This window comes from Indicator indicator, chromosome 10, assembly GCF_027791375.1.
Source record: "Indicator indicator isolate 239-I01 chromosome 10, UM_Iind_1.1, whole genome shotgun sequence".
Classification (NCBI taxonomy): Eukaryota; Metazoa; Chordata; class Aves; order Piciformes; family Indicatoridae; genus Indicator; species Indicator indicator.
The window spans coordinates 34607477-34623534 of NC_072019.1; the positions used below are offsets into that span (position 1 = coordinate 34607477).

The following is a 16058-nucleotide window of genomic DNA, read 5'->3' on the forward strand; positions in this document are numbered from 1 at the left end:
GACTCTGCCATCTGTCCATCCTGGCAAGGTCCCTCCTGCCCTCTAATGGATCAACACCTGCTCCCAACTTGGTGTCATCTGCAAGTGTCTTTCTCACAGGCTGCTTTACCAAAAACTGCATCCTACTGTTTCCCCCCAGGTTTTCTGAAGAGTGTGTGGAGGAGGGCCAGGGGGATCTGCTGTGGGTGGTAGATGGCCTGAGCCCAGAGCAGAGTGCTTACAAGATTGCAGTGCTGCATGTTTCTGTGCAGGGAGCAGGCTTCCCCTGCAGTGCTCCTGGCTTTATTGTGGCTGAGACTTTGTGTTAGCAGTGGTGTTGATGAGATCCACGTGTTCTGCCCAAGGACTGCTCGTGCCCTGCCAACATTTGCAAAGTCTAGCACATGAGGGAGAAATGCAGCTTTGTTCCTTCTGCTTAGCTAGGGTAGAAAAAGCCCTTGTAAAGGGGCTGTCAGAGGAACAGAAGCTTCCAAAGATTGTTTCTGAGCAGGGGAAAGTCAGATCAGATTTGGAACTGTGCTGCTTGTCTGGTTTCTGGATCTTCCCTGGTCCTGCAAGCCTTCTCTGTTCCATCAGTGGCTCATCTACAAGCCTTACTGTGATAACAGGATCACAGAATCAACCAGGTTGGAAGAGACCTCAGAGATCATCAAGTGATCCAACCCATCACCCAACCCTACCTAATCAACCAGACCATGGCACTAAGTGCCTCAGCCAGGCTTTTCTTAAACACCTCCAGGGACCTCGACCCCACCACCTCCCTGGGCAGCCCATTCCAATGGCCAATCTCTATTTCTGGGAAGAACTTCTTTCTAAGATCAAGCCTAAACTTCCCCCTGCACAGCTTGAGACTGTGTCCTCTTGTTCTGTCACTGCTTGCCTGGGAGAAGAGACCAACCCCCACCTGGCTACAACCTCCCTTCAGGTAGTTGTAGACAGCAATGAGGTCTGCCCTGAGCCTCCTCTTCTCCAGGCTAAACACCCCCAGCTCCCTCAGCCTCTCCTCACAGGGCTGTGCTCCAGAACCCTCCCCAGCCTTGCTGCCCTTCTCTGGACGTATTTGAGCCCTTTATTAATGGGCTACTGTACACTGAGATTAGTGTTGAACTAATACAGTGACCTCTTTTTGCTGGCAATATGGAAGGTCGTAAGAAGTCTGTTGCAAATACAAGGATTAATTCACTGCTCTGCAGCTTGATTACTCCTTTTTTATTCAATTCATATAATAGTGGGGAAAAAATTGGAACTCACGACTTTTGTACCCTGTGAATTACATCTACCTCTTCAGCAGCTTGTCTCCCAGTATCCCAGTAAGATCACAGAATCACAGAAACATTCAGGTTGGAAAAGTACCTCAGCATCACCAAGTCCAACCTAGAACCCTACTCTACAAGGGTCACCCCTAAACCATAGCCCCAAGCACCACATCCAAACCACCTTGAAACACATCCAGGCTTGGGGACTCCACCACCTCCCTGGGCAGCACATTCCAATCCCTGACCAATCCTCTCATGGAAAACTTCTCCCTGCTGTCCAGTCTAAACCTACCCACTCGCAGCTTGAGACTCTTCCCTCTTGTTCTAATTACCTGCGAGAACAGACCAGCACCAACCTCTCCACAAGGTCCTTTCAGGGAGTTGTAGAGAGCCATGAGGTCTCCCCTCAGCCTCCTCTTTTTCAAACTAACCATCCCCAGCTCCCTCAGTCTTTCCTCATCAGATTTATTCTCCAGGCCCTTCACAGCTTCCTTGCCCTCCTCTGCCCTGCCTCCAGCACCTCCACATCTCTCTGGGATTGAGGTGCCCAAAACTGGACATAATGCTCAAGGTGTAGTCTCACCAGAGCTGAGTCCCAGGGGACAATCCCCTCCCTGCTCCTGCTGGACACAGCATTTCTGATCCCAGCCAGGATGCCTTTGGCTTTCTTGGCCACCTGGGCACACTGCTGGCTCCTCTTCAGCTGCTTGTCCATGAGCACCCCCAAGTCCCTTTCTGCCAGACAGCTTTGCAGCCACACTGCCCCAAGCCTGTAGCATTGCTTGGGGTTGTTGTGACCCAAGTGCAGGACCTGGCACTTGGCCTTGTAGAAGCTCATCCTGGTAATGCTGGCCATGGATCCAATCTGTCCAAGTCCCCCTGCAGAGCCTCCCTCCCCTGGTGCAGATCAACACTGCACCTAACTTGGTGTCATCTGCACACTTACTGCTGACACACTCTGTGTCTTCGTCTAGGTCATCAATAAAGATGTTAAACAGAAGTGGATTCAACACTGAGCCCTGAGGAACACCACTTGTGCCTGGCTGCCAGCTGGATTTAACTCTATTGACCACCACCAAGATTTTCTTTTTTTGGGGACCAGGAGATGGTTGATTAAAAAACAGAAAGAACACACCACAGAAAACCAGAGAACAGACCCAAGAAACCCTACACACAGTGAAATATGTTAATCACTGCCACTTTGAACACACAGTTGAGAAGTTGAAGCAGTGATGTATTTTATGAATGGGTAGATTATCAGCAGAGGTAACTGTGTATGTTACATGTTCATACTTTGTATGTTTAAATGGTGATGTGTTCAGTGTTGAATGGGCTGAGAAGCATAAGCTTGATTAATGTGTGTGCCAGGACTGGGCAGAGGGGCTTGTTCTTGGTAAGCAGAAGCAGAGAAGCTAATAATCATTGAAATTACTGTCTGAGGAGAAGACATCAGATTGGAATTGACTGATTCAGTAATTGAAATTAGAGTTAACATGTAAGCTGTGCTGTTGAAACTCCCAGGTGTGTGCATGCCTCTACCTAATGTGAAAATGTATAACCTGCACACTGCAGAATGTGTTTGCTCAATGCAGCCATCTGGGCAGAGTGCACAGGGCTCCTGTCCCTCCATCCTGGCCACCATCACTGCATTATAAACTTGTCCTCAGCGCCTCCTTCAGCTTCTGAGTTAAATTAGAAGAACTACTAGAAAGAACCCCTGCTTCTAAGCATAGCTCAGAAGTTATTTCTAATGAATTTTGGAGACTATTACTTAATGGTAAAATGCAGTTTTTTAAAACCTGCTGCAGCTCCTGCAGGAAAATTATTTACCTGCTGTTCCAAGTTACATGTAATTACTTAACTTCCTGCAGACTTCCTTTGTGCATAGGAGAGCACTTCAGGCAGTCACTTTCCATGATGTGTCCTTTTGATTTGTACAGGTTAATGGTATCATTACCAGAGTGACTATGGCAATTGATCACACTTCACAGTTTTAAAAGATCAATGAACAGGGATTGACTTGGAGTATCTGGGAAAATATGTATTAAAGAAAAACCTAGCTAGATGTGGTGGGTTGAAATTACCTCCCAACTAATATGGAGAAAAACTACCCCCAAAATAAAATTGCCAGACCAGCTCAGTTTGGGATAGAAGCAAATGAAGCTTCTATTTACAAGCAAACTACAATCTAGAAACATGAAATGCAATGAATATGTACAAAACATACAACAGATGTACTCTCTCTATAGATATATTTACAATTTATAAACAATACAGAAACTCCTTGACCCCCCTGGATGGATTCAGGGAACCAGTTCAGTGCTCCCCCACTCCCTCCCTCTTTCCTATTACCTCACACAGTAGTCAAAACAGATCCCCTGGCAAGGCCAAAGAAGAGAGAGAAGTTGCAAGCAGCAGCAACAGAAGAAGAAAAAAAGAGAGCAAGAACTGTTTATGCCTCTGCTCTCTATCCCATTAGCAGTCCAATGAATTCTATAGACCTTGTCATTATTTTTGGTTTACATCCAATGGTAATTTAAGTCTTTGCAGTAAGGGACTAGGCTAAAGTTCCCCCTTCGAACTGTTAGCTCTAGATTTCAAACTAAGCTTAAACTTCTACCTTGTGTGCAGTGGAGGTTTTGCCCCACTGCTTTGTGAGGCCACCTCCTTAGGTAGACTTGCAGCAAGTGTTCTCACCCATCTATCACCAGCACAGAGCTGTGGTGTCCCTCCTGACAGCTCTGTTAGTGCAGCACAGTTAGTGTGTAGGGAGTGGATCTGCTGCAGTGAACTGTGCAGGGCTAGTCTGGATACGGATGGGCTTTTGTGCAGGGAGGCTGGAAAAACCTGTCTCCCTCCACTGAAAGGCTGAGAGGCATCAGGGAAAAATTCTTCTGTGAATTTCTGATTCTCCTTCCCTCATCCTGCACCTGGGAAGAAGAATAAACTGCAGCAGTACAGCCTGGGAGGTGATCTGCTGGAGAGCAGCCCTGTGGAGAAGGACCTGGGAGTGCTGGTGGACAACAAGTTCTGCATGGGACAGCAATGTGCCCTGGTGGCCAAGAAGGCCAATGGGAGCCTGGGCTGCATTCAGAGGAGTGTGTCCAGCAGAGCCAGGGAGGTTCTCCTCCCCCTCTACTCTGCCCTAGTGAGGCCACTCCTGGAAGATTGCATCCAGTTCTGGGCTTCCCAGTTCAAGAGAGACAGGGATCTGCTGGAGAGAGTCCAAGGGAGGGCTATGAGTATGATGAAGGGACTGCTTGATGAGGAGAGACTGAGAGCCCTGGGGCTGTTTAGTCTGGACAGAAGATTGAGAGGGGATCTGATCAATGTTTATAAATATCTGAGGGCTGAGGGTCAGGAAGGAAGGGACAGCCTCTGCTCAGTTGCACCCTGTGATAGAACAAGGGGCAATGGATGTAAACTCCAGCACAGGAGGTTCCACCTCAACATGAGGAAGAACTTCTTCACTGGGAGGGTCACAGAGCACTGGAACAGGCTGCCCAGAGAGGTTGTGAAGTCTCCTTCTCTGGAGACTTTCAAGCCCTATGTGACTTGTGCAAGATTCTCTGGTCCTGCTCTGGCAGGGGGGTTGGACTTGAAGATCTCCAGAGGTCCCTTCCAACCCCTAACATCCTGTGATCCTGTGATCCCTTCCTCTGGCCAGTGAAGGATCCCTCATAGGAATGAATGTGCAAACAAGTAGTAAGTAATTTCCTAAAGGAGAGTTTATTTAACATATTTCAAAGGCCTTGTGGTGGTTTTGGTACTGATGGGTTTGAGCTGCAGAATTCCAAAGAATAAAAGCAATGGAAACATGAGAAAGGGAAACGTTGAAAACAAAGCATTCTGAGGCTGGAGAGTACGTTGCAGAAGAATAACTTACAGGTATTTCCTCTGACCTCCATAACAATTCAGTCAGATAGGAATCTTAGTTCTCTGGTTCATAATAGGAGCTCTCTCACTTAAGCTTTCCTTGCTTTTAACAGGCTTCCTGTTTCTTTTAAATACCCTCCACTTGAACAAGAAACTAGAAACAATTGTCAATAACTGTTCTAAATCTGCATAGGGGCCAGCTTGTTTATGGTCTATTTAATGCCTGTGGATTTTTATCATCTTTCTTCATCTGGAGTCCACTGCCTCTGTCTGCTCCTGTTTTTCAAACACTCTAGAGCACAGCAAGGAACTCTTCAGACTAGCAAAGTAGGGGTGGTGTGTTGGTGGTGGAGGCAGGGGGAAGGAAAGCAGTATTGGAGAAAAAGGAAAGCAGTATTGGAGAAAAAGAAAAACGTCTTAGTCTCTTTTGATGTGTTCTTCATCCTCCTTATCCAGCTCCCCTCCTCTTTGTTGTCACCATCCACTGTCTCCTTCAATCATCACTTAATATATTACTTTGTTAACTATCATCATCTCAACTGAGAAGCATAATCATCACACCCTGACTTGGATTGTTAATTAAAACCATAGAATCATAGAATGGTCTGGGCTGGAAGGGACCTCCAAAGCTCATCCAGTCTGACCTCCCTGCAGTCAGCAGGGACATCCCCAACTAGATCAGGCTGCCCAGGGCCTCGTCCAGCCTCACCTTGAATATCTCCGGGGAAGGAGCCTCAACCACCTCCCTGGGCAACCTGTTCCAGTGTTCCACCACTGTCCTCATAGTAAAGAGCTTCTTCCTGATATCCAATCTAAATCTGTTCTGCTCTAGTTTGAAGCCATTGTCCCTCATCCTGTCACTGCAGGCCTTTGCAAACAGTCTCTCTGCAGCCTTCCTGTAGCCCCCTTCATGTAGTGGCAGGCTGCTCTTAGGTCTCCCCAGAGCCTCCTCTTCTCCAGGCTGAACACCCCCAGCTCCCTCACCCTGTCCTCACAGCAGAGCTGCTCCAACCCCCTGAGCATTTTCATGGCCCTCCTCTGGATCCTCTCCATCAGGTCCATGTCCTTCCTATCTTGAGGGCTCCAGCCCTGCACACAGTACTGCAGGTGAGGTCTCACCAGAGCAGAGCACAGTGGCAGAATCACCTCTCTGGATCTGCTGGCAGCACATCTTTGGATGCATCCCAGGCTGCCATTGGCCTTCTGGACTGCAAGCTCACACTGCCTGCTCATGTCTAGCTTCTCACATGGTGGCTTGTTGCAGAAGCACAAAAGTGCTGTCGTGTGTGTGTGGTTAACACAAGATTCAGGGTTTACTCAGCTTCAGAGTAGGATTATCTTGAATTTTAAAAGTTTCTTATATACTTCAGATTATTATTTGTGCTTCATTAAAAGGTCACAGGGGTGACCTGTTCAGAGTGTTTATCCTGTCTCAAGAATCCTTACCTGAAAGGCTAACTTACTCAGAGCTACTATTGCCATACTGAAGGAGAATTACTGGGTAATGTATTACAGGTTGAACAGCTTCTCATAACTAAGAACATTTAAAAATTACTTTATGAATTAAGTGAGGAATGTCTGTGTGTAAACTCTCAGTGCTCACCAGTTTTTGCCCCTATGGATGGATGGGCAAGGGACAGATAACCACAAATAGCAGTAATACAGAACTCTTCTTATATTTATAGTACATATATTTTGACATATATGGTACAGAGTCATTGGTAGAATAAAATTTCTAGCAAAGCATACAAGCTTTTTGCATGTGTGGTTATTTCAAACATCTCTCCAGTACCACGGAATGGATTAACAGAATACCGTTACAGAGCTGTAACCACAGAAGAATGAACAGGATATTAAGACAATAGTGGAATTCTGCCCCTGGTGACTTAACAAAGAGAGTAGGGTTTAATTTCTGTTTGCTTTAGTATGTAAGACTGCAAATAACAATATGTTTTGAATACTTTTTCAGCTCGAGATGCTGATGAGAGAGAGAAGTGGATTCATGCTTTAGAGGACACCATTCTCCGCCATACCCTCCAGCTTCAGGCAAGTTTCACTTACATTTCTACCTTGTTTTACTCTCTTTTTCTTTTCAAAGCAATGAAATACAGTGGCTGCTAATATCAACCAAATCTTGTATTACATCTGACCATTTGAGACACTGCAGTGGGGTGCCCATGGAAGTTGTGGATGCCCCCTCCCTGGAGGTGTGCAAGGCTAGGCTGGATGAAGCCTTGAGCAACCTGGTCTAGTGGAAGGTGTCCCTGCCCGTGGTGGGGGGTTGGAACTAGATGGTCTTTAAGGTCCCTTCCAACCCAAACCATTCTATGATTTTGTGATTCTACAGCCTATACAGCCAGATGTTGTAAGACATCTGTGTGGGCACCCAAGATTAGGTTTGAGTCTTTCTGTTACTTTTTTTCATGTCTTACCATCATGAAAATTCAATATGAGACCTCTCTTTATTAATTCATATTTTAAATGGATGGTTCCAGACTTACTGATGTACATTTAGCTATTTTAATTTTTTTTCTTAAACCTTTTTTTGGTCAAGCCTGCTGTGTGTGCAGCAGCTAATTCTGAAATTAAAATGAGACAGCAGCAGTGAACTTCATTCTGGAGGACAAAAATGGTAAATACCTGATGTTTGAAACCACTGTCTAAGCTGGGTGGCTTTCTGGTTCTAAAAATAGGTGGTTGACTGAAGGTGGTTCTTAGCACTAGTTATCTGAGACCAGTTTCTGGTGTATTCTAGACCTAAACATGTTAAACCTTTATTTTTGCCCTGGAGAAAAACTCAGACTCTTCATGAAAGGGATTTTCTCATGCTTGGTTTATACCACAAAGGTGTTTGGTGACAGTGTTCATGATTTGTGTTGAGTAAAGGTCTGGGATGCTCCTGGAATACGAGAGAATTAGGTCTCTTAATGACTGACACTGTGAAGAAAGATAAACTCAGATCTCTAATACCAGAGAAAGAGAAAAAGGTTACAGAAACTGATTTAGGTTGTATTTGCCTGTTCTAAAGAGTTAGAACAAGCTTGAATTTATGCCTTTCAGCTTTAGACATTCATGCTGTCTCAGTCCACTTACCTTAATTTCCTGCTGAACAGTAGTTTTTAACCTTTTTTTGACTTAGGAAAGACCACTGCAAATTTTCTAGTGGTTAGCAGATCCCTGGATAAAAATTCAAGTTTGACAATCAGCTTTGTATCCCTAGTAACATGTCATGGTTATTTTAGAAGTAATCTCTCCATCTGGACACAGTATCTGACCACAGGCTGGAGAACTCTGCTCTGCAGTGGATGTGAGCAGACAGATTTATCTGGAGGACAACATGTGGACTTAGAAGGGCCAAGCTGCCTTCCTGGGGGATGCCTCCTCCCCAGACTAGAGAGTGAAAGCAAATAGGTTAACTGAGAAATCCTGTTTAGGGTCTGACATGAAACAGGAGGAATCTGTGCAGTTTTCTTCATCCAGAAGACTCTTTATGGCTTGGAGATGAAGAGTACAGAATTAAACACCAGAGTATACTGTGGTTTTAGCAAAACGTACATGTCCACGCTCTCTAGAAATTGTAATTGTTGTTGGCAGACAGATTTCATGATTGCAGCTAATACTGGAACTGTTTCCTATTACATAACCTGTTCACATTCCAGATTTTCAAATAGGTAAGGCATAACTAGATTAAAAAGCCTAAGTTAGTGAATTAGCTAGTGATGTTTGAGGGAAATCTAGAACTGATTACTAAGCAACACATCCTTAATCCCTCTTAAGTATGTTCACGATGGAGCCGAATCACAGAATTGTCAGGGTGGAAGGGACCTCAAGGATCATCCAGTTCCAACACCCCTGCCATCAACAGGGACACCTCACACTACATCAGGTTGCTCACAGCCACATCCAGCCTGGCCTTCAAAATTTCCAGGGATGAGGCTTCCACCACCTCCCTGGGCAACCTGTGCCAGTGTCTCACCACCCTCATGGGGGAGAACTTCTTCCTAAGGTCTAATCTAAATCTCCTCTCCACTAGTTTTGATCCATTCCCCTTGGTCCTATCACTACCTGACACCCTAAAAAGTCTCTCACCAGGTTTCTTGTAGCCCCCTTCAGATACTGGAAGGCCACAAGAAGGTCTCCTTGGAGCCTTCTCCTCTCCAGACTGAACAACTCAACTCTCAAAGCCTGTCCACATAGGAGAGGAGCTCCAATCCTCTGATCATCCTTGTGGCCCTTCTCTGGACACCTCCGAGCACCTCCAAATCCTTCTTGTAATAGGGGCTCCAGAACTGGATGCAGTACTCCAGGTGGAGTCTCACCAGAGCAGTGTAGAGAGGGAGAATCACCTCCCTTGACCTGCTGCCCACACTTCTCTTGCTGCAGCCCAGGCTGCAGTTGGCTTTCTGGGCTGCAAGTGTCGACTGGCATCTCATATTGAGCTTCTCATCCACCATCACCACCAAGTCCTTTTCTTAATACTTTATGGACCGTTCATTTTTAACACCATTCAAAGTGCCAGTCACATACCTAGTTTTATTTCCAAAGCCTCTATATTAAGACTAGCTGGAATACCGTTCACTTACACCCAGCTCAGGAACTACCAAGGCTCTCCTTTGACACGGGCCATTGAGCGGGTAGTGACTGAACAGTGGAAGAAGGCTGCACCTCCTTGCAAAACGCCCTTCTCTCCCGAGTTAGCAAGAGCCGTCTCAGTTACTGTGCTGCTGCGCTCCTGCCTCAGCAGCGGGACGTGCGGGCGGAGCGAACAGCTCTTGGAGTGTGGGATGCAGTTACGGGGGGTGCCTGCAGCGCCCAACACAAGGCTGTCCGAGCAGGAACGCCTCCCTTCTGACAGCCATTATGAGCGCGCTTGCCGCTGCCCAAGCCGGAGTTGTTTCTCACGGGGTCACCCCAAAGCCGCTTTCCCGGCGCCCCGCCCGCTCCGCAGAGTGGCTTTTGCTTCAGGGCCGGCACTGGCGGCCTTGAGCCCTCTCCCGCCCGGCCCCCGCCCGCTGGCCGCCATTCTCCCGGGGGCGGGCGCGCTCCGATCCCTGCCCAATGGGCGGCCGCCTTGTTCGTGATGCGAGCTGCGGGGGCCTGGCCTAGCCCTGCCCTTCGCTTCCCTCTCCGCCCCGCCGGCGCTGCTGCCGGGGCCCGGCGGGCGGCCAGCCAGCCCTCAGCTCAGCACGCCTCGTTTCCCTTCGCCGCACTGCGAGGAAGAATGGCCGGTGTGAGTACACGGGGAGCAGGTGTCAGGGCTGCTGGGTGTCCCCTTCCGGGGCAGGTGCCCTCTCCGCCGGCAGCCCCTACCCTGACTGGGAGCCGAGCGCTGCCTCCTGTCTGCGGCGGCCGAGCGGCTCTGGCTGCTGCCCTGCCCCGCCCGAGCGGTCGCTCGGAGCGGTCCCGGGGAACAGACGGTGGAGGTGGGCGTTGGGCAGCCCCCTGGGCAGCGGGGTCTCGGCAGGGACGGCGGGCACGGTCTGCCTGCGCGGGAGGGCTGGCGGAATCTGCGGGAGAGGTTTGGATTCCTCACCGGAGCGCCTCCGAGCTTCCGTGTGCCCTGCGTGCCTGCAGGGATGCTTTTATCCGGTACAAGAGTGCCTTGTATACAAACACGCCTCGGCTGCGGTTAGCATTTAAAACAAAACGCCGCTTCATGCACTCGATGTTCTTTTTATTTGGACAATAAAGTCAAATGAGTTCTTTGGGAGGATTATTGGCTCAGCGGGCAGGGCCGAGGGGTTGAGTGCTGTGGCAGATTCTTTTCCCTAAGAGCGTTTTCTTAGGGTCTTAGTTTCAGTGGCAGACAGAATCGTGGTTATCTATCGTATAAAACCTTCAGGCATCTGTTTTTCTCCAGAGTTACACATCTTGTCTGAGTGTGCGTTCAGGTTTTCGTGCTGCTTTCAGTCAGGCTAGTATGGTACTGGAGCGTTCGAGTTTGGAAAGTCAAGACTCGAAGTTTTCTTTATTTTGTCAAAGACACCTCTGTTAGACGTGAGAAAGTTCACTGCAGCCTAGGCAGTGCTCGTGCTGTGCAAACCGACTTGGAAAGGATAAGGAATTAATAGGAGGTGGAGAGGTGAAGTGGTGTCTGGGTGTTCTCTAGTCTGATTAGTCTTGCTAATTTTGTGGTTGCCTAAATGTCTTACTGTGTCGTTCTTAAGTCTTTGTAACGGATGTGTTTTTGAACCACTTAAAAATAATTAAACACACCTCCTCCCCCACACCCTAAACTTGCGAGAATGAGCTACAGTCAAGGAACTGAGGGAGAACTGAGTCATAAAATGACAGAATGAGGAAAGGGACCTTAGCTGTCCAGAGGGCTGTGCTCAATGCTGCACTCAAAAGAATCTAGATTTGGGAAGAAATGTTTCAGGTACACCTCTGATCTAATTTCTCTGAGTTTTGAAACAAGTCTGATGTTCTGCTTCCTTTTTCTATGTTCTTACATTAACAGCATTTCTAAAGCTATTAATAGTTTTTCTAGTATTAGCTTTGCCTATTGAAAGCTCCTTGAGCAGTATATGGTGCAACAGTATTGAAAGTACCATTCAGTGTTTTCTCCCCTGACCCTTCATTGTTCTGTCATTAGCAGGTCAGTGGCTTTGCAGTGGCAGTGCCTGAGCTGCTTTCTACCCACAAGAGTTAAGGGGGAATGTTGTGCATGGGTTGAAAGTGTATTGTGGCTTGGGTTTCTTGTTTGTCTGGGCAGAGGTAGGTGGGTGATAAATTACGTCAGGTTTTCTTTTGCTCCTCACTAGTGTCTGGTAAAGCAGCAATCCCATTCAGGCATGAAGTGCTTCTAGTCTTCTTGTTTAGCATAAGTGTCTTGCTTTCCTCTTCTGTCTTTCAAGTGGCAGTGTGTGGCTCTGGAATTCTCCCGTGTGAAACCCCATTGAAGATTACTCATGTCGTTTAGTAACTTTCTTCTTTGATCTGAAACGTGCAAGACTGCTGTTAAGATACAAATCTACCTAAAACCTGTCAGTATCTTTACTCTTTTCATGCCTCAAGAAACTTTAGTAAAAAACAACGGACTAAATTTTAAAATTCCAAGTGGCTGAACGTGTGCATTCGTTCTAGTAGTGTTGGGATCCCATCTGTAGGAGTCGTGCTTACTCTGAGCTGCAGGCTTGAGGCTTCCCCGTCCTCCTCCCTCCTCCTATTAGCTGAGTCTTTCACACTCATTCTTGCTTTAAATCCCTTGTACTCTTCTCTGCTGTTCTAATGTTGCCAAGGCATCTTAAAGTGGTAGCTGAAGAAGCTGTTGAGAATTGCAAGAAAAGGCAACTAATTACCAACTTGGTATAAAAAAAAAAAACAAAGCTGAAATGTGCGTATTATACAAATAAGATCTTTTCATGCTTTCTGAGTAGATCTGACAGTGACTCCACATTAGAGTCTTTAAATACCCAAAGGCTACAAAGGATTTCCTACCCTAAGGAAACCCTTCAGGTAATGCCTCAAACTATTTCAGTCTCTAAGTGGTTTCACTCTAGAGACAAACCAAAATTACTGTCAGTACAAAGATGGGCCGTTTCCTACCACAGTAAAAGGAATTTTAAAAAGCATTAAAAATTGCTCAGTGGCTTGATACCTCCATCATTTAAACAAGAGGTTTACTTCCTAAGTAACAAATAATAGGGCAAGAAAACCGTAAGATGGAATGGTTGCTGTGAAGGGTGATAAAATGGCTTAAATATGAAGAGTTTCACCATGGCTTCAGCAGTTGTGAAGAGCTGGTGCTGCTGCTGGAAGCAGTCCTGTCTCACTTCTAGCAGAGATGAAGAGGTGGTGTGGTAGCAATAGCTGAATTTGGAACCGGATTCACAATTGTCCCAAATTAAAACTTCTTTTCCTGCTGCCCTGCTCTTCTGAGTTTAGTTTTAACCTGGAGTAATTTCCACATGGAGTTGATTATGTGACAAAGTAAATGTTTGTGCTGACTCAAAAAAGAAAGAGTAGAGTAAGTGTGAGAATAAACAGCTTGGTGACTGCTTGGTTTCTTTCACTTATGCCAAAGTGTGTGTGAAACTGCCTGGCTAGTAATGGTTCATTTAGTGTCACCTTACCTGGGATTTTTTATCATCTTTCTAAAGCTGCACACAAGAATAAAAGCCAAAACTTCCATATATTACATTGTTCCTTGCTGGTTTTCCAGCATGAACGCTTGCATAAAGCTAAGATCAGGTTATTTTGCGTTGAGAATATACCTGGTGCAGATGGGTTTGAAGTGGTGGTGGAAAGGTTAACAGGTGTGCTGCCCTTCTTCAGATGTTGCTAACAAAGTAGCTATGGGAGTCAGTGTGGTGGGTTGAAATTACCCCCCCAGCATTAACTTTACACAAGTAACTTTGTTAGTTATCAGACCAGTGGGATTATTTAGACCTTATCGTTATTTTCTCTTTACATCCAGTGGTAATTTATTTCCCATGGTGGGTTAGAAATGAACCCTCCCCAACATTAACTTTGCCAGACCAGCTCAGTGGAAGCAAATGGAAGCTGTATTTACAAGTTAAACTACAATCTACAATGGAATGCAATGAATATGTACAGGATTTACAATATTTACAGGTATTTGCAATTAACAAAACAGCACAAGGACCCCCCTGGCCAAAAGACCAGGGAAAGTTGCCTCCCTCCCTGACTCCTCTGTACAAATGGAGGAGAGAAAGAAGCAGGATAGGTTAGTACCAAAACAAAGAGATGCAGCTGAGGTCAGCGAAGCCTGTTAGCATATCTCCCCAGTGAAGAAGCAAGAAGAGAGCAGAACATTGCCACACTGCTAAAGATTGTTTTGAGAACCAAATCTTATGGAAGCTATGCTTCCAATGGAACTGCTTAGAATAATCATTATTTTTCTTCTTACACCCATTAGTGATTTATTTACATTTTCCTGGTTTTCTGCTCAAAATATGTAACACATTTTAAAGGCATAGCCTAAAACTACCACAATCAGTAAGCACATTAGCACATTTGCATGATCTGCATCCATAGGAAGTCATGCAGTGAAGGAATGGGACTCCAGGATATACTTAGTATTTGTCAGGGTTCAGAATTTTAGCCTAGGCTTCAGAGACAGATTTTACATTGGTGTGATCAAGGGGTTGGAGCACCTCTGTTACAAGGACAGGCTGAGGGAGCTGGGGGTGTTTAGCCTGGAGAAGAGGAGGCTCCAGGGAGACCTAAGAGCAGCCTGCCAGTACCTGAAGGGGGCTACAGGAAGGCTGGAGAGAGACTGTTTGCAAAGGCCTGCAGTGACAGGAGGAGGGACAATGGCTTTAATCTGGAGAGGAGCACATTTAGATTGGATGTTAGGAACAGGTTCTTTACTGTGAAGGTGGTGGAACACTGGAACAGGTTGCCCAGGGGGGTGGTTGAGGCTCCTTCCCTGGAGACAGACAAGGTGAGGCTTGATGAGGTCCTGGGCAACCTGCTCTAGTTGAGGATGTCCCTGCTGACTGTGGGGAGGTCAGACTGGATGAGCTTGGGAGGATCCTTCTGGCCCAGACCATTCTCTGATTCTATTTGAATACTTTTGGGTTTTGAACTCTAATTTTCCTAGAAGACCTGGTTAATACCTTTAGCCACACAGTCTTTGCTAAGCATTTTCTGTTTTGCCAAGCAGAAATACTTTTTTTTTCTAAAGAAGTGCAATATTCAGAATGTTTAGGAGGCTTCCAGAACTCATGTGCTTGTTTTAAAGCTTGTTTTGAGTCATTTACTTCCTGAGCATTAAATACTGCTTAAAAAGCTATCAGATGAAAAAGAACACAGTTGTCTTTCCACACCTAAAAGGATAAGAAAGTGCCATTGTTTGATGGCTTCCTAGCTGATAAGTTGCTGTTCTTCAGTTTTCTGTCAGTGCTTCTTACAATACGTAAGCAATACGTGCTTACAAGTCAAACGTGCTGCAGGCAGGGGATGAGTTTTTGATGAGGTATGGCAGGTGAAGGGAAAATGCTTTTATTGCTCCTTTAAACTTAACTTCTTGTTCTTGGACTTGGAGTCCTAATTAGATGAAGAATACAGCATCAGTATCTTGAGAAAGATAAAGATGTTCACTCTCTACAGCTTTCTCTTTTCCTCCCCCATGAAAGCTCTTCTACAAGGACAGCTCTTGTCAAGTCTTTGCTCTTGCCTCCCATCTTTTTCTTTCTTTCCTGGCCTTCTTTACTGTTTAATTTCCACAGAGGTTGTTATTGTAACGCTTTTCTTTGAGAAATATATTTGAATTTTTCTGCTATGCTTCTTCTAAGGCATTCCATTGCATCCTGGTTTGAAAGAACTGCTTCTCATTGTGGACAGCTTTTGTGTAAAAGTGCATTAGTGATGTGTGACTTCTGATTTGGAGGACAAGGAAACAGCATAGAAGCCACCTTAGTGCCATCAGTTCTGTGATGAAACAAGGCTCATAATGAGTATTTTTAATTGGATTGTATTTTGTTGTTGCCTTCTTGTTTACCTACTCCAAAAATAAAGGGTTGGATCTGATGATGTTAGAGGTCTTTTCCAACTGAAACAATTCTGTGATTCAGTGAAGGGAATAATTTTGCAGAGTGTGAGAGTTCTTTACTCAGCCCCAAACCAGCCTGTGAACGCTCTCTGAGGGTAACCATGCTGTCTGCTCCAAGTACCTAGGTATCCTGCAGGTCACACTGGGAGACCACTACCTGAGTAGGTCAGTGTGCTGCTGGGTCCTGCTTTCCCCTCTCTACCTACAAACATTAGGATTGGCATGTGTCCTGTAGAGTCTGATCTTCTGGGAGATGTTGCAGGAGGGAGGAATGAGGGAAAGAATGCTGAGGTACCTCTTCTCTTTTCTTTGTGGGGAGGAATCAAACACCAAATGTATTGTTCTGGGAGGTAGTGGGCAGATTAGAAGGTACATAAAGTAGTTGCTTCTGCAGCTATGTCATCTGA

At 46.0% G+C, this 16058-nt stretch overlaps 1 protein-coding gene across 4 annotated transcripts in view; it reads left to right on the forward strand.

The window, feature by feature from the left end:
• The window catches only part of OSBPL9 (oxysterol binding protein like 9), a 97143-nt gene that overhangs the window by 39677 nt on the left and 41408 nt on the right, over positions 1 to 16058 (forward strand). For 3 of the 4 annotated variants that reach the window (XM_054384588.1, XM_054384589.1, XM_054384590.1), the window contains one exon: positions 7102 to 7178. In XM_054384588.1, the coding sequence (XP_054240563.1) occupies positions 7102 to 7178 (77 nt within the window). Of the gene's footprint in view, positions 1 to 7101; positions 7243 to 16058 lie in introns of all 4 variants that reach the window. The other variant, XM_054384587.1, reaches the window with a different exon arrangement.